Source organism: Macaca thibetana, chromosome 18, assembly GCF_024542745.1.
Source record: "Macaca thibetana thibetana isolate TM-01 chromosome 18, ASM2454274v1, whole genome shotgun sequence".
Taxonomy (NCBI): domain Eukaryota; kingdom Metazoa; phylum Chordata; class Mammalia; order Primates; family Cercopithecidae; genus Macaca; species Macaca thibetana.
In genome coordinates, this window is record NC_065595.1 from 137,252 (window position 1) to 163,514 (window position 26,263).

General features: G+C 42.2%; 1 protein-coding gene across 2 annotated transcripts in view; it reads right to left on the bottom strand.

Moving 5' to 3' along the window:
* Positions 1-430: 430 nt before the first annotated feature.
* Positions 431-26,263, bottom strand: part of ADNP2 (ADNP homeobox 2) — a 29,911-nt gene continuing 4,078 nt past the window's right edge. For both annotated transcript variants that reach the window (XM_050768206.1, XM_050768207.1), the window contains exons 2-4: positions 21,672-21,792; positions 7,630-7,719; positions 431-5,164 (exon numbers count right to left, since the gene is read on the bottom strand). In XM_050768206.1, the coding sequence (XP_050624163.1) occupies positions 1,985-5,164; positions 7,630-7,719; positions 21,672-21,779 (3,378 nt within the window). In that variant the 5' untranslated portion in view covers positions 21,780-21,792 and the 3' untranslated portion in view covers positions 431-1,984. The remainder of the gene's footprint in view (positions 5,165-7,629; positions 7,720-21,671; positions 21,793-26,263) is intronic.

Here is a 26,263-nt window from a genome sequence, read left to right on the forward strand (position 1 = left end):
GACAGAATAGCCACCCACCACAAAGAATTACCTGACCCAAAATGTCAGCAGTGCTGAGGCTGGGAAACCCTAACGTACATGACAAAAGAAAGGTGAGGATTAAACCACGGCAGACAGCAGCTGCCTCCTCATCAGCATCTCCTCCACACTGACCCTGAACGACAGCCTCAGCGAAGGAAACTTCACAGCACCGACACCCCAGTTACCTTCTTTGGCACTTTCCGGGCTACCAGTATAGAATCATCAGGAATCTCTAGTCACACCTATTTTGTGACCTCAGTAATTAGGCCTTTTGGATTATGTTCTTATTTTCACACAAATGACAAGTAAGGTTTTTCAGAAAATAAATGTGGTATCTATTCCCATACTGAGGTTATTCCTATGATTCGCAATGTTTTAACTTTTAAAAGAATTAAACAGTTCTATTTATAGCGGTGTAACAAATTTTAATTCAAAATAGACACTCTGAAAACAATAGGTAAAAAAAAAAAATAAAGTTTAACAAGCTCTCTTTGAATTTACAACAGAGTACACCAACAATCACAAACCAGTTTCACAACTGCCTCAAGTATGCACATTATAGCAATTACATGCAAGTATTATATTTTTTAAAATCCACATAGTAACATTGTATCTCTTAGAGGCTGTCACATCCTCCAAATATTTCTACCTAAAGATAGAGTGAACAGGCTCCTCTGCTGTGTACCACCAGAAATATGACTCACCACCTCAACTGGCTGGTCTCCATGACTGGTTCTGGTGCTTTAAGTTTTTTTTAATATCATGTGGGGAAAAAAACGAGGTTTAACATCCACAGGACAGTGACAACAATGGAGATTCTTTAACAACATGCCATCCCATCCACCCGGAAACAGCTTCCAGCCGAAACCAGCTAGAGAAAAGTCCATTTCCCCACTAAACATGACCTTCAGAAAATGGGGTCAAAGACTTACTGTACCAACCATGGAGACTTAAATCTCAGTCTGCAAACTTCACCGTGTCCCCTGAAAACCTGTGCTGAAATTTAAGTTAGTATCCACACTCAGGGGCAATAATTTTATTCCTGAGTATCATAGTCCTTCCCTTTCACTAGTTTATGAGTAGTTAGGTTAGGAGAAGAGTTTTGGGGTGCATTTTTTCAATGTTTATTCTAAAGGCACTAAAAATTTATTGTTTTACCTCTGAATGGAGAAATGACTTAGCATATCAAAAGAAAGGGAAAATCTACACTGAAAAATATTTCTGCATCTACAGAATAAATTTATTTGTAAAATAACTCTTGATTTATGAGCTACATACCAGCATACCAGATGTCAGATTCAGTCTACTTTTAACAAATAAAAACATTTGATTTTCTATGAGTTATGGGTAAAAAAAAAAAAAAAAAAAGCCATTAGGACAAACCTAAAAAAATGCAGATCAAAATTATAATCTATAAGCAAAGATCTAAGATCTTACAAATAAATCAGCGTAAGTTAATGCACTGCATCCTCAAGGAGCCTTATACATACATCACAGGGATTTGTACCCACATCTCTGAACACTCACTGTACCATCCGCTGCTGCAGGGAAAGCTGAAGGAAATCGATGCTTCCTCTCGCAGTTAAATCAAGTATTCTGAAAAAGGCTGAAATGTCCTTAAACGAAAAAGCAAATTATTTATAGAGTTCAGTTTCTTATCATACGATACTGACACTACTGGGAAAACAAGGCGTGCATGAAATATCAAAAGATTTCATTTACATGACAGAGAAAAAAACCTGAAAACAATTGTTACAAATCAAACTGCAGGAAACAATAGATGTGAAATAACTACTGGCTTCCTGGTAACAGGGGTCTCTCCAGCACCTGAAGTAACTCTGCAGAGCAGCACAGCGACCACTGAGGTGGATTCACCAACACAGTGAGGAAAACACTGTGAAATTTCAACCGAAAAAATCTATCTACTACTTTAGAGTTACTTTTTTTTTCTTTTTTACAAGTTTTATGGTTCATATTCAAAGTTCAATCTATGTTTCACATTTTTAAGTTCAGACATATCAAAGCCTAAAAGTACAGAAGGCTTGTGATTTTTTATTGCTTTCATGCAAATGTACCTTCTTTTTCCAAAAAATGAAGCCACATCAATTTTCCACACCCAAAAGAGTGAGGATAACAATTCTATTTCCTTTTTACTAGGATATGGTTTCTTATGGAAATAATCTTTAAGAAACTGCTTCTTTTCTTCGTAAGAGCGGCCTTCGTATTTTTTAGGATCTAATGCTAAAATCTGAAGAGCCTCATCCTTGACAATAGGTCCCTCTGTTCTGCTTTCATTCCTTTGTCTTTTAAAAGGCACAACACTTGTAACCTTTTCCGGACCTGGGGCTGCATCGGCATTCAGGATGGGAGGCTGCTCCTCCCCACGCCGCTGGTCTTCGGCCCCTAAGTGGCCATCAGGCAGCTTTCTCTTAACAGAAAAACTGGAATCATGTATCACTTCACCGTTGACTAAAAGCAGTTCACTGTTCTGAATAAAATCCGGCTGGACTTGTAGGTCTGAGCTGCTGTCCTTAGGAGCACTCCTGCAGCGCACCAAATGGACAGCGATGGCAGCCAAGGTCATGTTTCCAGTGTAGACCCCACAGCAGTGGATGCACTTGAAGGCGGGAGACTTCAGGACCGTGTGGACTGTGGGCATGATGTGGTGCCTCTCCTTCAAATGCAGCTCGTAGGCCTCCGTTGTCACAAAGGGGCCAAAGCAAAAGGGGCAGGTGGACACTCGCTTGCCAGTGCTCCCAGGGGTGCCCTCAGCCTGAGGCCTCACCTTCACGTACACAGGCACCAGTGACTTGGAGTGTATCCCAGCCAGGATTGCCAAGTAGACTTCCCGCTCCCCAAGCTTCTCCTTTGGCAATATGGTAATGAAGTCAAGGTGGGGAAAGAGCAGGTTGCCATTGGCATCGACATCTAATTGAAAACCTCTGTTGCTATAATCCATAGGCAACTTCTTCTTCCCCAGGTGCCTGTTCCTGCTGTGCTCTGAAAGACCTTTGATATCATGGAAGGTGCATGGACAGAACAAGCACCCCAAGCCATGCATCAGCAAGTGGTGTATAAGCTCCTCCTCAGAGACCAAGCATTTACAAGACAGACATCGCACTGTTTTCTCCCTCATCCACTTTAGAAATGGTGCGCACGCTGCCAGTTTTTCAGGCTCAAGTTTCTCGCCAGACTTGGACTCGCTGTGCTTATGTGCTACCTCCATGTGCACCTGGTAGACGTTGGACGGAAAGAGCTCATTGCAGACGGGGCAGGTCTTCCACTGCTTGGCCTGTCTGAGCACCTGGCTTGTGTCTGCTGCAGGGGCGGCGGCCTGAACAAACACGCTCTGAGCAGCATTCACCAGCACTGGAGGAGACGGCATGCCGGGCATGGAGCCGGCCATCGGTGCAGCTGCACCTGACGGTAGGAGCTGGATGGGCATCTGGGGTGGAGCGACAGTCGCAAGGCCTCCGGGGGGAACCGGCAGAGTGACAGACACGGGGGCCAGCGTGTAGGTCGGAATCCCATTCACTTGTTTCCCTGTAGGGATGAGCTGTCTGAGAATAGAGCCTGATGTTAGGAAGGTGGTGTTCTGCGAAGCACCAGGTCTCACTGGCTGGTTCACAGGCAGAATGTTGGTGCCCACAGTCTGGTTGAGTTGCAGGACCCCAGGCCTCACTGGCTGGCCCACAGGAAGAACTCCCGACACAACAGGCTGACTAAGCTGCAGAACCCCAGAATTCACACCCTGGTTTACAGGCACAACAGCCGAGGAGGAGACTGTCTGGCTGGGAGAAAGCAGCCCAGATGGGACCACCTGGCCTGCAGGGAGAACCCTCAGTGGGGCTGTCTGGCCAGGGGGAAGAACCCGTGACGGAGCTGTCTGGCCCACGGGGAGAACCCCTGACTGGACCATCTGGCCAGTAGGAAGAACCCCAGAGGTGGCTGTTTGCCCAGGGATAACCCCTGCAGGAGTCATCTGGCCTGCAGGAAGGACTCCAGACGGGACTGCCCGACTCACAGAAAGCACCCCTGGCGAGACAGCCTGCAGGACCCCGGGGGTGACAGAGGAACTCACAGGAAGAACCCCAGGCCCAACAGGTCTGTTTATGGGTCCCACAGGCTGGGTGAGGGGTAAAACCCCAGGGCGGACAGTCTGATTTATGGGGAGAACACTAGTTCCAACAGACTTATTGACAGGTCCGACTGGCTGACTCAAGGGCAACACAGGAGGATTCACAGACTGATGAAGTGGGACCCCATGAGAAAGAAAGACGGGCTGAGGTGCTGGGGGCTGCAGGGTGAGGCTGTTCTGGCCCACGGGCAGAGGGCTGGAGACCAGAGTCATGTGGGATTGGCCAGCAGCAGGCGGGGAATGAGTGAGGCTTCCAGGGGCACCCTGGGCCACAGTCACTGGTTGTCCTGCGGCTGGGCTCGGACTGTTCTGTGGCAAAGCAAGATGGAAGCAAGGAGGCGGCGCTGGAGCGCTTGGAGCACTGCCGTTTGCTGGTGCAGCCAAATGTGCCGCTGGTTTTGGAGCAATGTGCGTTTGCTTCAAGAGTCCAGTCCTCTTAATATGTTCTGAAATCACAGATCTAAGCTTATTCTCCAAATCTCTGTGTATGTCTGATGTCAAAATGTGATACATTAATGCATCCTGGCTGCTGGCATTGGCGTTGCACTTTTTACAGAAATATTTGTCAGGTGGTGGGATCTTCTCTATAGAAAGAGTATCGTTAGTTTTCGGTTGTTCATCCATTTCCTCAGTTCGCAGGCCAAAGTAGGAGTTAATTAAGTAGTGAAAATGGGCTACCAGCACATGCTTCTTCATGCTGTAGTACAAAGTGTTTGAAAAGTTACATTTTAGACATGTGAAACTTATCACATCACTCCTAGATGATTTAGTTTCACCTAAAATATTCACTGTGTAGTTCTGAACTTTCCGGACAGGCGCATGGAACATTCTGAAGTGCCTTCCCACAACTTTGGGCTGAGATGCAAATACACAGTTTGGGCAAGGGATCACCAGCTCTTGGTCAATTTCATCTTCATGGTAACGATGTAAATGATTTTTGAATGAAGTAAGCACCTTTGTAGAGTATTTACAGAGGCCACAACAGTATGGCTTTGTTCGGTATCTCTGTTAAAAGAAAAGAAAGCCTTAAGCAAAGTTGAATAAACTGTCAGATGCTAACCTTCCACAGTCCCTGAGGACTTGACCCCTTTTCTCTTAATGTGCTAGGCATTTAACCTGACTTAGTGTTTTCTAACCCAGGGGTTGGTAAGCTTTTTCTGTGAAGGGCCTGAGAATGCTTATGTTAGGATTGTGGCCCATACAGTACAGTCTCTGTGGCAACTACTCAGCACTGCCATTGTTGTACAAAAGTCCCCAAAATAATGTGTAATTTATGTTCCAATAAAACTTTTATTTACAAACACCAACTTGAATTTCATATACTTTTCACACGTCACAAAATAGTATTGTCATTTTTTTCTTAAGCATTTAAAAGCCTAACAACTGTTCCTAGCTCATGGGTCGTGGCTAATTCATACACATCTAGGATTTGGCTCACACTCACGATTTGCTGACCCTTGTTCTAAGTCATCCACTAAAACCACAAATACAATTACTTAGTCCTGTACTTTGAATTATTAACAGCATCAATTTTAAAAGCTTCATTAATTTTCTACAAGAGAAAGTATTTTCTCCCCCTCATCCCATTTCTCTTAATTCCAATGTTATTTTTGCTCCAAATTCTAAAACCTCTGGAATTTATCCACAACTAACCGAACTTTCAAACTGTTTTACTATCTTTCTACTTCCCCTATTTCTAGAGAAGGTAGGAGTCAAATGGACAGTGTCTGGCCCATGCAAGTACCCAATAAACTATCTGATAAATAGTAAAGAAAGTGCAACTAAGCCTAAACTCACACTATGGATGACCCTAACATAAGGATAAGGCCACAGAACGCAACACTGACCATATGGAATTTCTATTTAAGGCACGTTTTGGGGAACTTAACAAGTTCGGGGCCTAAAAACACATTCATACAACAGGGTGCACTCTGTTCTAACATCCAGTAAGACTTGCTGGTTTGCAACAACTTGAGAGCACACTGAAATCTCTGGTCTCATGACAGAGTCTTGAGAACCCAGAGCTGATGAACCACAGAACACCCGCTCCCCAGTTCCACAAACAAGGAAGCCAAGACCTAGCTTCATTTAAAGCCCCCGAGCTCACTGTGGCACTATCACAGTGATCAAGGGTTAATTCTCATACTTTCCTAAATCTGTGTGCTCATTATCACTCACACACACACACTTCCATTCTTCAGGTTTTTTTTTTTTTTTGGACAGAGTCTCACTCTGTCACTCAGGCTGGAGCACAGTGGCGTCATCTCAGCTCACTGCAACCTATACCTCCCCGGTTCAAGCAATTCTCCTGCCTCAGCCTCCTGAGTAACTGGAGTTACATTATAAGATATTTTAAGAATTCAGATGAGAAAAATCAATGAGGCTTAAGATTCATGAAGTCAAGATCTGCTAAATGAGGCATCCTGTAGTAGCCACAAGCTGTGCTCAGGTGAAGGACAACTAAATCACAGTGGTTTCAAGGAATCTTGCATCTCATGGTAGAGAGGAGAGTGTCGGGTCACAGACTGAAAAACGGCACTCAAAGAAAGTGGGCTAACAAAACTTATCTTTACAGAAAATTCTGACAAAGCACAGCCTGAGCAACACAGTGAGACCCCACCTCTACAAAAAATAAAAATAAAAATAAATTAGCCGGGCATGGTGGCATGCACCTGTGGTCTCAGCTACTCAGGAGGTTGAAGTGGAAGGACACTTTGAACCAATGAGGTCAAGGCTGCAGTGAGCTAAGATTACGTCACTGGACTCCAGCCCAGGCAACAGTGACACCCTGTCCCCCAAAAAATAATAAAAATAAAAAAAATTCTGACAACGACTAAATTACTGAAATATGTTAAAGCCCAAATTCCCAAGGCCAGCATGACTTTGACAACAGAAGCTGGTGAGAGGGTACAGCCAAGTCAAGTCTGGGATGAGCTGAGTTTGATACCGAAGAAGGTGCTAACAACCGGTGGCAGAAAAGGTGTCCCAGAAAACACTTTGATGAGAATTCAGCAGTATGGCTCATGTTTTAGCCTGAATTTGCTTAAAAGTTTGAGGTTTCTAATTACTTAAAATGTCCCTTGATTCAGAGGTCTACATTTTTATTTCAGTTTCTGAAACCAAGATGTACATTCACGGTATGCACTTAATGCAGTGGCATTTTGTTTTACTCAGAACAATTATTAAATCAAACGTCCTTCTTACAGCAATGACATCTTATAATCAAGGACAAACAATAGTTTCACTGCATCACTGTATCAACTCTGCACACAGAAAACTCTCAGAGCATCAGTAACCCTGCCTCACCACACACTATACTTGGTTTCTTGCCACTTCTCTGAAAGGTTGCATTACTCCTCCTCCCCATTCACTCACCAGCAACCCCAATACATGTGATGTTCTTTAGACCACATTTACATTCATTCCTCACTTTTGAGGAAACATGAAAAACAAATACAAAAAATACATACCACTTTCTTTCCAGAAGGTTCCCAGAGAGAAACATCTCCCCACGATGTGTTATGAAAGTACTTCTCTCCCGGATCAAAGCCTTTAAGGTCCTTTTAAAAAGGGAGAAAAAAAGAGAAAGAACAATATGTAAATTCGGAAGATAAAGAAATATTTAATTACAACCTGATGAGATTATAAGGCCAGGCACGGTGGCTCACGCTTGTAATCCCAGCACTTTGGGAGGCTGAGGAGGGTGGATCACTTGAGGCCAGGAGGTCGAGACCAGCCTGGCCAACATGGCAAAACTCCATCTCTACTGAAAAATACAAAAATTAGCTGGGCATGGTGACACAGGTCTGTACTCCAAGCTACTCGGGAGGCTGAGGCAGGAGAACTGACTGAACCCGGGAAGTGGAGGCTGCAGTGAACCGCACTCAAGCCTGGGAGACAGAGCAGGGCACTCTTGAAAAAGAAAAGAAAAAAGAGAGAGAGAGAAAGAGAGAGAGAGAAAGGGGGAGGGGGAGGGAAGAGGGGAGAGAGAAAGAGAAAGAAAAGGAAGAAAAGGAAAAGGAAAAGGGAAAGGGAAAAGGAAAGGAAAGGAAAGGAAAGAACGAACCTGATGAGATTACTCGGTACCTTAGAAATCCACAGGGGAAGAGAGAAACGAAAGTGCAGTCACCCCTCGCTATGGGGACTGGTTCCACGACCACCTGGAGGCACCAAATCCAAGACTGCTCAAGCCTCTTATGTTAAATCATGCAGTTACTTGCACATATGTAACCTATGCACATCTTCCTACTCACCTTGTTTAGAGAACAATGACAAGAAAACAAGTCTGTACATGTTCAGTACAGATGCAACCATCCATTTTCTCCCCCAAATATTTTCAACCCACAGCTGGTTTAATCAACAGATGCAGAACCCCTGGATATAGACAGACTATAAAGCTCTCAGCAAGTTTTGATGGAGTACCCTTTAAGTATGAGAACTGAGGAAAAGGTTGAAATAATCAAAGTCAAAATTACAGATTCATAAGAAATAAACAGAGGAGACCTCCCAACAAGTAACTATCTACATCCTTTATACGTATGCAAAGCCTAAACGTAAGGATTCTAAAACCCATGTAGCTTCATGAGTACATATAAAGAAACAAAAAAGTACTTCAAAGTAAAAGAATCTTCATCTGGGTTGGTTCCAAGTCTTTGCTACTGTGAATAGTGCCGCAATAAACACACGTGTGCATGTGTCTTTATAGTAGCATGATTTATAACTCATCATTTACATTAGGTATTTCTCCTAATGCTATCCCTCTCCCATTCCCCCCACCCCACGACAGGCCCCAGAGTGTGATGTTCCCCGCTCCGTGTCCAAGTGTTCTCATTGTTCCATTCCCTCCTATGAGGGAGAACATGTGGTGTTTGGTTTTCTGTCCTTGCAATAGTTTGCTCAGAATGATGGTTTCCAGCTTCATCTATGTCCCTACAAAGGACATGACTCATCCCTTTTTATGGCTGCATAGTATTGGCACGTGTATACATATGTAACAAACCTGCACGTTGTGCACATGTATCCTAGAACTTAAATAAAAAAAAAGAATCTTCATCTTGAACACACTCTTTTTAAACTATACCTTACTCCTATTGTTCAATCCATTTGTCTTAGGGAATGAAAGAAAAGTATTTTTATCTTACTCTTTAAATATTTTTCAAAGCAGTTAAAGATCTAGAACGTGTAGAGGGTTTTTTCCTCAGATGGAATCAATCATTTTTCACTCAAAAAGTTACACTTGCTAGAGAGAGAAAACTATGCAAAAGACCTATAGTGTAGACAACGGTGTCAGGAAAAACCTCACAATCAGCTGAAAGAGGCAGCGGTGTGAGAAACACAGTGCATACTGGAGACTCTCAGGGGCAGGTGAACACGGAGAGAAGAGGAGCACGCAGGTCCTAGAAAGGGGTCCAGAGGCCAGAAATGCATGAGCCGAGACCTCCCACAGGAGCAGCATCCTCAGAGCAGGGGTTCAACGGCTGACTTCCAAAGCCTGCTGGCAGCAGGTAGGGAAGGGAGGAAAGGTAGAAGGAAGGCCTCCACCTTGCATTCAGGTAAAATGGCCTAAGACAAAATAATTACAAGCTCCACAGAACAGGAATCTACCTCATCCTTTTGTAGTCATCACTAATTCAACCCTCAAATATTTCCTTTTGGACTCTGGGGATCCAACCATGAATAAGACAAATGGGATCCCAACCTCACAGAGTTTCACAATTGAGAAACGCCGATATTTTGTAAAATTTTTCTTCACAAGAAAATACTGCTTTCATGGGTGATAGGTGCTATGAATAATAACCGTGAAGTGGTAAAGGAGTATAAAGCAGAGAGCTCCAACTGTGTCTGCCTGACCCGAGCGTGACGTGGGCAGGGGGCTGGGGTGGCTAACATGACAGGTAGGGGACAGGAGAGAGAGAACAACAACAAGGCCTGGGGCAGAATCCAGATGCAGGGCAGCAGAAGGTTTTAAATAACAATGTTTTAAAAAGTGAAAATCAGACACTAAGTGAGAAGGCGTACAAGAAAAACATTTTCCATTTCTATCTAAAATTTTAAAGTCCATGTGGCCCAAGATTACTTTTCTTGAGTTGAAAGAAGTAAAAATCTACTCCCGTTTTGCTCTCAGCTACTTCCCAAAGCGTGTAGAAAGTGTAGTCATACAAAGCACTTCACCTGTGCAGCACAGCTCACTTGTTTAAAAGTGCAAACTGTATTAAGAAGTGAGCATAAAGAGGTATCAAGTCCATAATCGCATGGTGTGGACAGTCCTGTGAGGTAATAGTGCATTCAGAATTAGCTCACGACGCCAACTTCAGAACCTACAGAAAAGTACAAGTACCAATGCTCAAAAACAAATGACACAAATGCTCAAAGAAGGGACCCACCCTCACAGGCCCTTTAGGGGAGGGGTCGTGACAAGAGCACCAGGAGCACCTGGATGCTGTAACATTTGAGCATCAGAAAGACAAACGGCTGGAGAGACCCAAACACACGAAGTCACAGGAGAGCCACAGAAGTGCTCAAGAAAGAAAAAAAGGCATTTCACGAATCACCATTTGGAAAGGTTAACTAACTACTCACTTTGAAAAGGATAAAACTATCCTGCCTTTCCCAGAGAAACCAAACAGTCCCAACTGCTGAGTAACAAGAGTTTACAGAAGAAAGTCTGCTAACAATCCACAAGTGACAGAATCAGAAAGACCTCACTCACAGCAAGTCCCCCAGTAAAACCACCATCTAGGACCAGGATTATCAACAGGTGTTAAATGCATTCCATTCCAGGCCACAGAAAGAATGTAATACACACAAAGACCAGACTGCCACCTACTGTAGTGAAGCAACAAAATATGACTGGTGTCCCTGAAGTGACACAAGCAGCACAGAACATCATATATATATTCTAGCCCAAAATGCTTAACTTGAATCAACTGGGCCTTTCAGTAGAAGTTCTCATTTAAAAGCAGCTCAGGGGACAGGGGACTAAGCTGAAACAACACTACAAGAAAGTACCAGACAGATCTGGAAGGAGGGGTATCTCTGCAGGACAAGAGGCTGGTCTGGCCAAGGGAAAGCACTGCGAACCCAACCACTAGATGTAACAGGGTCCACACGGTTTCTGGCTTACATAAACCGAGTGTAAAAAATGTTCTGGGGGTCGCGTGCGGTGGCTCACGCCTGTAATCCCAGCACTTTGGGAGGCTGAGGCAGGCGGATCATCCGAGGTAAGGAGTTCGAGACCAGCCTGGCCACATGGTGAAACCCCGTCTCTCCTAAAAATACAAAAACTAGCTGGGCATGGTGGTGGGTGCTCCTAATCCCAGCTACGCGGGAGGCTGAGGCAGGAGAACTGCTTGAACCCAGGAGACAGAGGTTGCAGTGAGCCGAGATTGCACCACTGCACTCCAGCCTGGGTGATAAGAGTGAAACTCCACCTCAAAACAAAAACAAACAAACAAAAAAAAGTTCTGGGTAAAACTGAAGAAATCTGAGTATGGACTGTGTATTAAATAAGGTGAACATGTAATACATGACAAGACAGAAGAGAGTGAAAAAAGCAAGTGATAAAATAGCTAATCAATACAATCTCATGGGAAGAACGATAACATACAGAAATAAACAGCTAAACAATACGATGTTAATGGTGGCAACTTCTGAATGACAGAAATGTGGCATTTTAAATTTCATCTTCTAATTAAAAACGGTTACCTGCATTTTCAAACATTCATATAGTATTATTTTTATAACAATGATTACTTTCAATATAAAAAAACTACAGAAAAACAGTTAATACAATTACCTTTAACTCTACGATAGATAGTATGTGGCTTATCAAGTCAATTCAGAACTAACAAGAAAAAGACAAGTTATAAAAAGATTTCTTTTTATTTATTTATTTATTTTGAGACAGAGTGTTGCTCTGTTGCCCAGGCTGCAGTGCAGTGGCACAATCTCGGCTCACTGCAGCCTCCACCTCCCGTGTTCAAGCAATTCTCCTGCCTGAGCCTCCCAACTAGCTAGGACTACAGGCACATGCCGCCATGCCCGGCTGCTTTTTGTATTTTTAGTAGAGACGGGTTTTCACCATGTTGGCCAGGCTAGTCTTGATCTCCTGACTTCGTGATCCACCCACCTCAGCCTCCCAAAGTGCTGGGGTTACAGGTATGAGTCACCACACCTGGCCAAGTTATTACAAAGATTTCTACTGAAAATTAGGTTATTTTCAGAACTATCTTAAAAGATGAAGTATACAACACGTGGGGGTCCTTTATTCTGATTCCAACAAAGAGCAAAAACATTTGAAACAAAGAGAAATAAGCATAAACACTAGGAAACACAAAGGAACTTTAAGTACATCTTAAAAACCAGCACACAAGAATCTAAGCATACAATTAAAAGATGCTGCTAGAGCAGCAGAAATGAATAAAGAAGGCTTGGAATTAAGAAGAGCCCCACAGTAATTATGAAATCATTATCACCCAATAGAAAGCAAGAATTCACTATTTCAAAATAGACAAAAGAAATAAGCCACTATCCCACCATATTGACCTTGTGATAAATTTGCACAGGGTCTCCTGAAGACTTTTTCTGAGCACTGATGCTCTCATGTGTGAGAAAACCAGTGGGACTTTTCCACTGGTTCACTAGTGGGAACCACTGAAAGAAGAAGGTAAAACAACTGTCAAAATGCCAGAGAGTCCACTGGGAGAGGGGAATGACCCCTTAATACAGTGACGTGACTCAAGCCCTCACAGCGAGGTCTGTCTCCACAGTCCCAGGCCGTCCAGACCCACTCTAGCAATGCTTAAAAATTCCAAGTGCCTTAAACATGTTCTAGAACAAAACCCAAATATATTTAAAGGAAACAAAATCTAGCACCCATAAAACACGATGTCCAGCATGTAGCCAAAAACTGCCAATCAGAAAACAAAAAACAAAAACTGCCAGTCATACAAAGAAGCAGAAAAATATGACCCAACACCAGGAGAACAAGAAATTACAGAAAACATGAATGCAACGAGAGAAGTGAAAGACAGTGAAAGATGGATGGTAAACTGCACTTCCACGAACGAAAAATGCACTATCATGAAAAATACAACGCATGGGATTAAGAGCAGATTAGATGCTGCCAAAGACTGGTAAATCTGAAGACAAAGCAAGAGAAATACTCACACACACACATACACACAAAAACACACCTGAAAAAAACCCAACAACGGCATCAATGAGCTACAGGGCAGTATCAAGGAGCCTAACATACAGGAGTCCCCCCCTTATCGGCACAGGACATGTTCCAAGACCCCAGCGGATGCTGACACTGTGGACAGTGCCAAATGCTACATACACTACATTTTTTTCCTACACAGACATATCTACAATAAAATACAACTTATAAATTAGATTTGGTACAGGACATCGGTACAGGAAGGTATTAACAACAATAAAATGGAACAATTGTAACAATATACAGTAATAAAAGTTATGTGAATGTGGTCTCTCGAGGTATCTTACCGTACTGTGCTCACCCTTCTTGTGGTGATGGGAGATGACACGATGCCTGTGTGGCGCCCACATGACAAGATGAGGTGAGGTGAAAGTAGAGCTCGGTGGTGCGATATCTCAACACACTCCTCAGAATGTCATGGAACTTAAAATGTATGAATTATTTCTGGAATTTTCCATATAGTATTTTCAAACCATGGTTGACTGTGGAAAGCAAAACTGAGAATACGGGGGAACTATTATATGTGTAATTGAGTATCAGGGACAAAGTGGGGAGGGGAAGAAAAACTATTTGAAGAAATGATGCCACAAAATTTTCCAAATCTGATGAAAACCATAAACACACAAAATCGAGAAGCTCACCAGACTCCAAGCAAAAGAAACACAAAGAAAACCAAACCAAGGCACATTATAATCAAAGTATTAAAAATACAGAGAGGAACAAAGATGACAGAAAACATATTGTTGGAAAAAATGCCAGCCAGAAGACAATAGAGTGAAATCTTTAAAATATTAAAAGGGAAAAAAACTAGAATTCCACACCTAGCAAAAATATCTTCCTTCCTAAAAGAAAGACAACTTTTTTTAGAGAGAAAGTATAGTGAGTTAATTAAGCACATCAGCACTACAAAATATGAAGTTCTTCAGGAGGCAGAGGAAATGCCTCGTGATGGAAATACACATCTACACAAAGGGATGAAGAGTATCATCAATGACATGTAGATCAATATAATTTTTCTCTTTTTTACCATTTAAAATAAAAGTAACAACATATTGTAAGATTTCTAACATGTGGAAGAAAACAACAGAACAAAGGCTGGAAGAAGACATTACAGCACACTGCTCTAAGGTTCTAATACTACCGATGAAGTAGTAGGATATGAAGAAAGTCAGCGAAAGATGTATAGCTAATAACTCAATAATAGAGATAAAATGGAATCATAAAAAATATTCAATCCAAAAGAAAGCAGAAAAAGAGTGAAAACTAAAGAACAGATGAGACAAGCAAAAAAACAAACACCAAGATGGTAAAACCAACCATATCAATAATCACATTAAATAACAAGGACTGGCAAACTTCTTCTGTAAAGGACAGGTTAATAAATAGTTTAGGTTTTGCTGCCTATAGAGTCTCTGATACAATTACTCAATCCTGCCACACTGTGCACAAAAGCAGTCTTGGACAATATATTAAACTAATGAGAATAGCTATTCCAATAAACTTTTAATTAAAAAAATTTTTTTTGAGACAGGGTCTCACTCTGTCGCCCAAGCTGGAGTGCAGTGGTGTAATCATGATTCATTGCAGCCTTGAACTCCTGGGCTCAAGGGATCCTCCCACCTAAGCCTCCAGAGTAGCTGAGACTACCAGTGCATACGACCACACCTTTTTTTTTTTTTTTTTTTTAAGACGGAGTCTCACTCTGTCACCCGGGCTGGAGTGCAGTGGCACATTCCCAGCTCACTGCAAGCTCCGCCTCCCAGGTTCACGCCATTCTCCTGCCTCAGCCTCCCGAGTAGCTGGGACTACAAGCGCCTGCCACCAAGCCCGGCTAATTTTTGTACTTTTAGTAGAGATGTGGTTGCACCATGCTACCCAGGATGGTCTCCTGACCTCGTGATCCACCTGCCTCAGCCTCCCAAAGCACTGGGATTACAGGCGTGAGCCACCGCGCCCGGCCTATTTATTATTTTAAAGACAGAGTCTTGCTATGTTGTCCCAGCTGGTCTAAAACTCCTGGCCTCAAGCAGTCCTCCCACTTCAGCCTCCCAAAGTGCTGGGATTACCACTGCACCTGGCCCCAATAAACTGTATTTACAAAAACAGGCAGCAAGCCCAACTTGACCCATGGGCTATAGTTTGCCAATCCCTGGGTCTAGATACTCAAAAGGCACAGACTAACAGGTTGGGTAACAAAGCAAGACCAATTACATGCTGTCTATTAAAACTTTAAATATAAAGTCATTTTGGATTAAAGGTTTAAAAATAAAAAAATATGTACCATGTATGATATTCAGAAATATACATTTAGTCTTCATCCCTATTTCCTGACATACAACTCCTAAAACCCTTGGAATCTCCTAAATCAGATTAACTTGTAGTTAGGCCTATATATTATGAAATTTTTGAAAATTCAAGCAATATAGAAGTTTTTATAGAAAAATTACAAAATAGACACAAAACAAGAAAATAAGATTCACGAGTAAACCATTACCCTGAAATATTCAGAATTAACAGTTACGTTAATTTTTGTCTTTTTGTGTTCTAATGCGCCACTGCACTCCAGAATGGGCGACAGAGCAAGACTCCGTCTCAAAAAAAAAAAAGAAACAGAGTATGTTCACAAATAGGAAGACAATGTTGTTAAGATGTCAATAATCCCCAAAGTAATATAAAACACAATCCTTATCAAAGTTCCAACAGTCTTCTTTGCAGAAATGAAAAAGTCTATCCTCATATTCATATGAAATTACAAGGGGCCCCAAAAAGCCAGAACAATACTGAAATAATACAATTGGAAGACTCACATTTCCCAATTTCAAAACTTATTATAAAACTTACTATTTGTTTAAATCAAAACAGTATAGGGGCCGGGCACAGTGGCTCACGCCTGTAATCCCAGCACTTTGGGAGGCTGAGGTGAGTGGATCACTTGAGGTCGGGAGTTTGGGATCAGCCTGGCCAACGTGACAAAACCCCATCTCTACTAAAAATACAAAAATTAGCCAGGCGTGGCCGTAGGCACCTGTAATCTCAGCTACTTGGGAGGCTGAAGCAGGAGAATCACTTCTTGAACCTGGGAGGCGGAGGTTGCAGCGAGCCAAGATCGTGCCACTGCACCCCAGCCTGGGCGACAGAGCAAGACTCAGTCTCAAAAGAGGAAAAAACAAAAACAGTATAGGATTGGTATAAGGACAGACATATAGATCAATGGAATATAATTGAGAGTATGGAAATAAACCCATATATCCAGGACCAACTGATTTTTAATAAGGGTGCCAAGTCCATTCAATAGGGAACAAGCAGTCTCTTGAAGAAATGGTGCTGCAACAACTGAATTTCTATCTACATGTAAGAGAACAACACTGGACTCCTACTTTACACAATATATAAGAATTAACTCAAAATAGACCAGCGACCTAACATGAGAACTACAACCACAAAACTCTTAGGAAAAACACAGGAGAACATCTTCATGACTGTGGACTTGGCAATGGATCCTCAGATACGACCTAAAAACACCAACAACAAAAGAAAAAAATAGATAAATTGGACTTCATCAAAATTAACAACTTTTGTGCAACAAAAGATCCAATTAAGAAACAGGGAAAGAACCTGCCAACAGGCATTTTTCCAAAGAAGATATACACATGGTTTACAAGCACAGGAAAAAATGCTGAAACGCATTTGTGTCTAAGAAAAGGCACATCGAAACCACCATGAGATTCCACTTTACACTATTAGGATGGCAAGTGAGGGAGGGAGAAAGGAAAAGGAAGAGGGACAGAAGGAAGGAAGCAGGAAGGGAGAAAGGAAGGGAAGAAAGAAAAAAATAAGTGCTGGAAATGATGTGAACAGATTTAATTCTTGTACACTTCTGGTAGGAATGTAAAATGGTACACTTTCACTGTGAAAAGTTTGGCAGTTCTTTGAAAAAGTAAACAATAACTATATGACCCAATAATTCCACTCCTAGGTATATACACCCGAAATAACTGAAAACAGTGACTCAAACAAATATTGTGCACCAAGGTTCATTGTAGCACTATTCACAATAGCCAAAAGGTAGAATCAATCCAAATGTCCACCAACAGATCGAGACCATCCTGGCCAACATGGTGAAACCCCATCTCTACTAAAAAATACAAAAATTAGCTGGGTGTGGTCATACGTGCCTGTAATCCCAGCTACTCAGGAGGCTGAGGCAGGAGAATCACTTGAACCAGGGAGTCAGAGATTGCAGTGAGTCAGAGATTGCGCCACTGCACTCCAGCCTGGTGACAGAGTGAGACTCCATCTCAAAAAAACATAAATGAATAAAAGAAAATACTAGTCATGGGCCATGTGCAGTGGCTCACACATATATTAATCCCAGCATTTTGGGAGGCCAAGGCAAGCGGATCACTTGAGCCCAGCAGTTCGAGACTAGCCTGAGCAACATGGTGAAACTTTAACTTTATAAAAAATGCAAACAAAACGTACCCAGGTGTGTGGTGGTGCGCACCTATAGTGCCAGCTACTCAGAAAGCTGAGTTGTGAGGATGATCTGAGCCCAGGAAATCAAGGCTGCAGTGAGCCGTGATCGTACCACTGCACTCCAGCCTGGGTAAAAGAGCGAGACCCTGTCCAAAAAAAAAAAAAGAAAAGAAAAGAAAAGAAAAAAATATACCAGTGAGGGCCAGCTCCATGGGCATGTAACTAGCACAGCTGCACAAAGCCTGCACTCGAGGGATTTAATGCTCAGCAGTAACCATCATGAATTCTTAACAATTTATCTTTGAATTTGTGTTTTATATTATGAAAGTGAACTCTGATGGGACATGGAGCATATGCCAAGGGCTTGGAGTCTCAGCTCACACATGGTCTGCCTCCTTTACCCTTTCCAGGGTCAGGGCTGAAACTGCTCTCTGCCTTGCCCTCACCCCAAAGCCCACCTGGCCTCAGCCTTCCTCCCAGTCCCCAACCCTATAACCACTCTCTCACTCACATCTTCCACCTAAGACCGTACCAGGTTGTCAAGAGGTCCACATTTCACTGTAGCCCCAAACAGGGGACTGGCACAGATTGGGGGTTGGGGGGAGGTGGCTAGATGCCACACTTGCTGTGGCATCTCAGTGTGCAGCAAGGGGGCAAGCATCCCCGTCCTGCACTGGCAGCACCAAGGTACGTTTGGCAGGCAACTTGACAAGCGTCCCTCACCCATCCCAGATCCAATGTTAATTTCTGATCAGATGTTAACTTTTATAAAAAAACAACTCCTGGCCGGGCACGGTCGCTCATGCCTGTAATCCCAGCACTTTGGGAGGCCGAGGCGGGCAGATCACAAGGTCAGGAGATCAAGACCATCCTGGCTAACACGGTAAAACCCCGCCTCTACTAAAAATGCAAAAACTTAGCCAGGCGTGGCGGCGGGCGCCTGTAGTCCCAGCTGCTTGGGAGGCTGAGGCAGGAAAATGGCGTGAACCCAGGAGGCAGAGCTTGCAATGAGCCGAGATCGAGACACTGCACTCCAGCCTGGGTGACTGAGCGAGACTCTGTCTCAAAACAAACAAACAACAAAAAAAAAAACAACTCATGAAGAGTTTCTATGTGTAGCAGGGTTTAGACATAGTTTAGAAAATATTAGGTGTGTCGAAGAGTCTACCTTTCCTAAAGCTTAACTTTTCTCAGCCAGGCTATTGACATTAGCCTCCTATTGGAGGTGTTAACTCTTGCTAAGATTGAAGTCACATGTGCTGTGGAAATCTTATGAGAAGGCAGAGTGACATACCACTCTGAAATCTGAAACACACAGCAAGGCAGTGGTGAGGATGATGGACAGGTAGTTCCCTCGGTTCCTCTTCTCTTTATAGGGCTGGTTCTCCAGTCAACTTGGATTTTTTTTTTTTTTTTTTTTTTTGAGACAGAGTCTCTCGCTCTGTCACCCAGGCAGGAGTGCAGTGATGCCATCTCAGCTCACTGCAAGCTCCGCCTCCCAGGTTCAAGCTGTTCTCCTGCCAAAGCCCACCAAGAGGCTTCCAATAAATCTTCTTTTGTATAAATTGGTCAGATTGGTTTCTGCTGCTTGAAAACAAAGAACTCTAATTGCTGTGCTGGATTAAGAATAAATGCATTTGACATGCAAAAAGGTTCCTACTATGAGGTTCAGTGAAAAAAGAAACAGCAGCTAGTACAGTATCTTACACAATTTGACTATATCCTTTTAAGAAACAAATGTGGAGGCCAGGCGTGGTAGCTCACGCCTGTAATCCCAGCACTGTGGGAGGCCGAGACGGGTGGATCACGAGGTCAGGAGATCGAGACCATCCTGGCGAACACAGTGAAACCCCGTCTCTACTAAAACTACAAAAAACTAGCCGGGCGAGGTGGCCGGCGCCTGTAGTCCCAGCTACTCGGGAGGCGGAGGCAGGAGAATGGTGTAAACCCGGGAGGCGGAGCTTGCAGTGAGCCGAGATCCAGCCACTGCACTCCAGCCTGGGCAACAGAGCGAGATTCCGTCTCAAAAAAAAAGAAACAAATGTGAATATATCCCATTTTTAAAAATCTATACATATATAACAATGTTAATTCTGGATATTTCAGGGTAATGGTTTACGTGTGAGTCTTACTGTCTTGTTTCTGTGTCTGTTTTCTAATTTTTCTATAAAAAAATTCTGTATTGCTTGAATTTTCAAAAATTTCATAATATATAAGCCCAACTACAAATAAAATTTTCTCCCCAAAATAGTTTTAATAATTCAACAGTTAATCTAACAGTTTTAAGCCATTCAAATCTCTTAATTTTCCCTTGTGAAGTACCATATCTCTCTGTTAATAAAGTCTTGGAAAGAAAAAGTAAACAGTTGTGAACAAATTCAGGTAAGTAAGCACATTCTCAGGCTAAGGAAGCAAAAGTTCATGAGTCATGTTCAGTTCTAGTCAAGTCAAAAACAAAGGACTCTAGGATGAGAAACTTTCATTGTTACTGACATGTTACCTAAAAAGAAAACAAACTTCCTAACAGAATTCCACCTTAAAAAATTGAATTGACATTAAAAGAAGACTAAAGAGACATGACAACCAAATACATATCTGATCCTAGACTAGATTTATTAACGAAGGGGAAAGCAAGGCTATAAACGATTAGACAAAACAAAAATATCATTACCAATGACTACAAGGATATATAAGAACTCTTTTTTTTTTTTTTTTTTTTTTTTTTGAGACGGAGTCTCGCTCTGTCGCCCAGGCTGGAGTGCAGTGGCCGGATCTCAGCTCACTGCAAGCTCCGCCTCCCGGGTTCACGCCATTCTCCTGTCTCAGCCTCCTGAGTAGCTGGGACTACAGGCGCCCGCCACCTCGCCCGGCTAGTTTTTTGTATTTTTTAGTAGAGACGGGGTTTCACCATGTTAGCCAGGATGGTCTCCATCTCCTGACCTCGTGATCCGCCCGTCTCGGCCTCCCAAAGTGCTGGGATTATAGGCTTGAGCCACCGCGCCCGGCCATAAGAACTCTTTTTATTTTTTTTTTTGAGACAGAGTCTCACTCTGTCACCCAGGCTGGAGTGCAGTGGCGCTATCTCGGCTCACTGCAACTTCTGACACCCAGGTTCAAGCAATTATTGTGCCTCAGCCTCCTGAGTAGCTGCGACTACAGGCACCCGCCACCACATCCGGCTAATTTTTGTGTTTTCAGTAGAGACAGGGTTTCACCATGTTGGCCAGGCTGGTCTCGAACTCCTGACTTCAAGTGATCCACCCACCCCAGCCTCCCAAAGTGCTGAGATTACAGGCATGAGCCACCATGCCCGGCCAGGATATACAACAACTTTTATTTAACATTTTTTAAAACTATATATGCCAACTATATATTCTCAATGTTATAAGGACAGACAAAATTTTAGGAAAACTTTTCTGAAATCACATATACAACTACACAAATCAGGATTTTTTAAAAAAAACCCTATCATTTCATTCATGCATGCCCATTTGTTGATTGCTCTAACAATACTGGGAAATTAAGTTAGTTTTCTTTTGCTAAAATAACAAATAAATCACATTTCTCTCAAACATCAAAAACAATTTTTTAATAACTAATGACTAGAAAAATCCCCTCCTTAAAGTAGCTTAAAAACCTGAACAGCTTACATAGCTCACTTTATGTCATAAAGACATAAATAAGTACTAATGAGGCTTTCCCACAGTCATCTGAAGTATAATAGCAATTTCCATTTTGAGGAATCTCACCCACTTTTCGAAAACCCCAGTTCAAACCTCACCTCCGTATTTCAGTTGGCTACTTATGTCCTCTTACCTTCAGTAACTCCTTGCAGCTGTCAAGCCCAATATCCACAAGAATACCTTTCACCTTTTTTCGCACCTTTCTGATGTTGTCAAGATTTTCCACAGGAATTTGAAACATTTTTGAAATTTTCCTTAAAAGGAAAGAAAACAAAACTGTAATAAGTACATGTATATAATACACAAAAATACATTTTTTGACAGGGTTGGTAAAACACTAGGATTAGAGTATAATTTTCAACAAATTGTTGCAGAACAAGTGAACATTCATATGCAAATGAATGAGGTGGACCTCTTCCTTACACCATATACAAAAATTAACTCAAAAGTGGATCACACCTACATGTAAGACCTAAAACTATAAAACTCTTACAAGAAAACATAAGCATAAACATTCACGACCTTAGATTCATTAAGGAATTCCTAGATAGGACACCAAAAAGCACCAGTAATGAAAGAAAAAATAGGTATAATGGATTTTATCAAAATTAAAAATTTTTATGCTTCAAAGGACACCATCAAAAAAGCAAAAAACCCACAAAACGGGAGAAAATAGTTGCAAACCATATTTCTTTCTAATAAGGAACTTATATGCAGAATACAGATAACTCTTGTATCTCAATAATAAAAACACAGATACCCAGTTTACAAATGGGCAAAGGATCTGAACAGACACTTCTCCAAAGAAAAATATCCATTAAGGTACATGAAAAGATGCTCAGGCAGGGGACAGTGGCTCACGCCTGTAATTCCAGCACCTTAGGAGGCTGAGGTAGGCAGATCAGGCAGACTGTCTGAGCTCAGGAGTTGAAGACCAGCCAGGGCAACATGGTGAAACCCTGCCTCTACAAAAAATACAAAAATTAGCCAGGCATCCTGGTGCACACCTGTAGTCCCAGCTATCCAGGAGGCTGAAGTGAGAGGATCACCTGAGCCCAGGAGGTAAGGCTGCAGTGAGTCTGATCATGCCACTATATTCCAGCCTGGTCAACAGAGTGAGACCCTGTCTTAAAACAAAACCAAACAAAACAAAATGCTCAACCTCATTAGCCATTTGGTGAAATGCAAATCAAAACCACAAAGAGATACTATGCCCACCAGGATACCTATAAAGAAAAAAAAAAAAGAAACGTGTTGGCAAGGACATGGAGAAACTGGAACTCTCATACATTCCTAACTGTAATGTAAACCAGTGCAGCCAGTCTTGGTGTGTGCCTGAAAACAGTCTGGCTGTCCCACAAAAGATTAAAAATATACGTAACATATGAACCAGCAATTCCACTCAAGAGAAATGAAAAGCATACATCTACACAAAAACTTACATAAGGATGTTCATGAAAACACTATTCAATCACCAAAATGTGTGAACAACCCAAATGCCCCCAGATTGGGGCATTTGATAGATAAACTGATGACTGGATAAATAAAATGTGGCATATCCATACAATAGATTATTTGGCCATAAAAGAAATGAAAAACATACATGCTACAATATGGATGAACCTTGGAAATATGCTAAGTAAAAGAAGCCAGACACAAGGATTATATGCTTCTATTTATATGAAGTGTCCAGAACAGGCAAATCCATGGAAAGCACAACAGTGGGCCAAGCGCAGTGGCTCACGCCCGTAATCCCAGCACTCTGGGAGGCCAAGGTGGGTGGATCACCCGAGGTCAGGAGTTCAAGACCAGCCTGGTCAACAAGGTGAAACCCCGTCTCTACTAAAAATACAAAAAATTAGCTGGGCGCCTGTAATCTCAGCTACTCAGGAGGCTGAGGCAGGAGAATCGCTTGACCCTGGGAGGTGGAGGTTGCAGTGAGCCGAGGTCGCGCCACTGCACTCTAGCCTGAGCCACAAGAGCGAAACTCCACCTCAAAAAAAAAAAAAAAAAAAAAGCACAGCAGTGGCTGCCAGGGCTGGGAGAACTGGGAAGTGATGGAAGCAGGGCTTCTTCGTTCTGAATTCAACTGTGGTGATGTATATACGATGTGAACGTGCTCACAGCCATTCACTGTACACCTTAAATTGGTGAATTGTATGGTATGTAAATTATATCTCAAGCTGTTTAAAACAGTATTTAAAAAGGCATAAAATTAAAATAAATCCTGTGGTACTTGACCAGACTAGGGGTTACTGAAGTGAACTCATGTAGTTATACACCCCAGTAGCAGTAGGCACAACTAGGGCTCAAATCTTAATTCCTAAATACCACTTTCCTTTAAAAAGAACCCTTGGAAAAATGGCTGGAGCATGATAAAGACAAGATGAGCCTAGAATACCCTGTGCCAGAATATAAAGAAATTGCTCAATAAGGCATGTCAAAAGAACACAAAAGTAACCAGCTTGAAAGGGCTCCCATAGGCCAGATAAGAGACAATTTGGGCATATATCAAGTAACAGATATAACCTGTGGCAAAGTGAATTTTCCCAACACACAACAATACCTTCCAACCCACATGCTCTTACAATATGGCCCTAACTCTCCTCCCGCAAGTGGGGGCATCTATGCCCCCTCCTCTTGACCTTTGGGCAGAACTTTGTGGCTGCCTTAACCAATAAAGTACGGAGGAAATGCCATGAGAATTCCAAGACTAGATCATAAAAATGCCACGTACCTCTCTCTCAGGATGATCATGCTCAGAATCCAGATACCACGTGTGCAGACAGTGCCAGCTAGCCCACAGAGACACCACAGAGGTGTTCCACATCGACTGCCAGCACGGAAGCCAAGATGCCTCTGGAGGATTCCAGCCTCTACTGTCAAGTCACCCCCTGCCTTTGAGTCTTCCCAGATGAGGCCCCAGACACTGTGGACCAGAAACAAACCATCTCCCTTCCCTGTCTGAATAGAACTGACCCAGAGAACTGATGAGCTTTTTAAATAAAATGTCTTACTCCACTAAGTTTGGGGTGGTTTGGTATACAGTGATAATCTATATAGTTACATAGACTATACAGTTATAGTCTATACAGTTACATAGACTATATGACTACATAGACTATAACCCACTCGAATATAGTGATTTCCTGATTTTGATGGTTTTGTTATGGATATGTAGGAGAATGCTCTTGTTTAAAGGAAGAAGAGGAGAATGCTCTTGTAGTATTTAGGGTAATGTGGCAACTTTTTTGGCAACTTACTCTCAATTCAGCGAAAAAAATTATTTGTACTATACTTGTAACTTTCCTATAAATCTGCAACTATTCCAAAAAACATTTAAATGTGTAGGCTATAAAAGCTAAAATATGTATTAGTCAAATTCAAGTGGCAAATATTTGGTTATTTAACTTCATTAATAATAATTAAAGAAATGCCATTTAAAATGTCAATTTTTTACTATCAAAATAGTAACTACTAAGACTACTAACATCTGGTGGTAGTAAAAGTAGAAAAATTATAATTTTTATGCTTTTACAGGGTAATCTGGCAATACCCCTCAAGACTTTTTGAGACAGAGTCTTGCTCTTTCACCCAGGCTGGAGTGTAGTGACTTGATTAGAGCTCACTGCAGCCTCAACCTCCCAGGCTCAAGCAATCCTCCTGCCTCAGCCTCCTGAGTAGCTTGGACTACCGGTGTATGCCACCACACCTGGCTAACCTTTTTTATTTTTTGTAGAGACAGGGTCGCCCTATGTTACCCAGGCTGCTCTTGAACTCCTGAGTTCAAGCAGTCCTCCCCCTCAGCCTCTCAAAGTACGGGGATTACAGGCATGAGCCACCATGCCTGACTCTCTCATGATTTTTAAGGACAATTTCTGAGTAAGCAATTCTTCTTCTACATTCCTCTCTTGTATCCCCCACCCAAGGAGAGGCTTACTGATCCCTCCTAGGACTCAGCACAATAACCATATACCACTCCACTGCACTCAACTCACCATGTTGCAATTATCTACTTATATATCCATTTCTCCTATTGGGCTACTACTTCAGGGCAGAAATCATGTAAACATATTTGCTTGACAGGGTCCCATCACAGAGCACAGTACATAGCAAATGTTCATTAAATGAACAAAAAATATAAAATAAAACAGGATAAGAACCATAAGATATGCAGAAAGTGCCAGGGAGATCTGAAGAGGAAATGGCTATGGAAAGCTGGTGCCCAAGAAATACAAGGTGAATAAATTAGCATCAAAAAATTATTGAGGTAAAGGAGGAAAAGTCTGAATTTATTTGGCAAAAGTCAAATCAAAAAGGTAGACTGGAATCAAACTGGGAAAGCAGTGGGAGGCAGAAAGGGTTAACATATAATAAGGAGAAATTTTTGGTGGGTAACAAGCAAATGCCAAGTTTTTGAGAAGCTGTTTTGGAGTTGCTAGATTTATTTTCAAAGTTATCTATGTGAAAAATGTATCCTGGTCTCAGCAAAAGGAGAGATTTAAGGATCACTAGCATTGTAGAACTGGGAGGATATAAAATTTAAAAATTTTCTTTATAAAATTTTAAGTTTAAAAATTTTCTTTAATAAAATGCACTGATTTGGGTTCTAGCCTTCAAAAGCTTACACTCCCACACAAGAGCTGCCATAACCTCGTTATGCATTTCTAAACACTAAGCTCAAGGTCACTTTCTAGCCCAGACCAGCTTCTTTGGTCAGAGCAA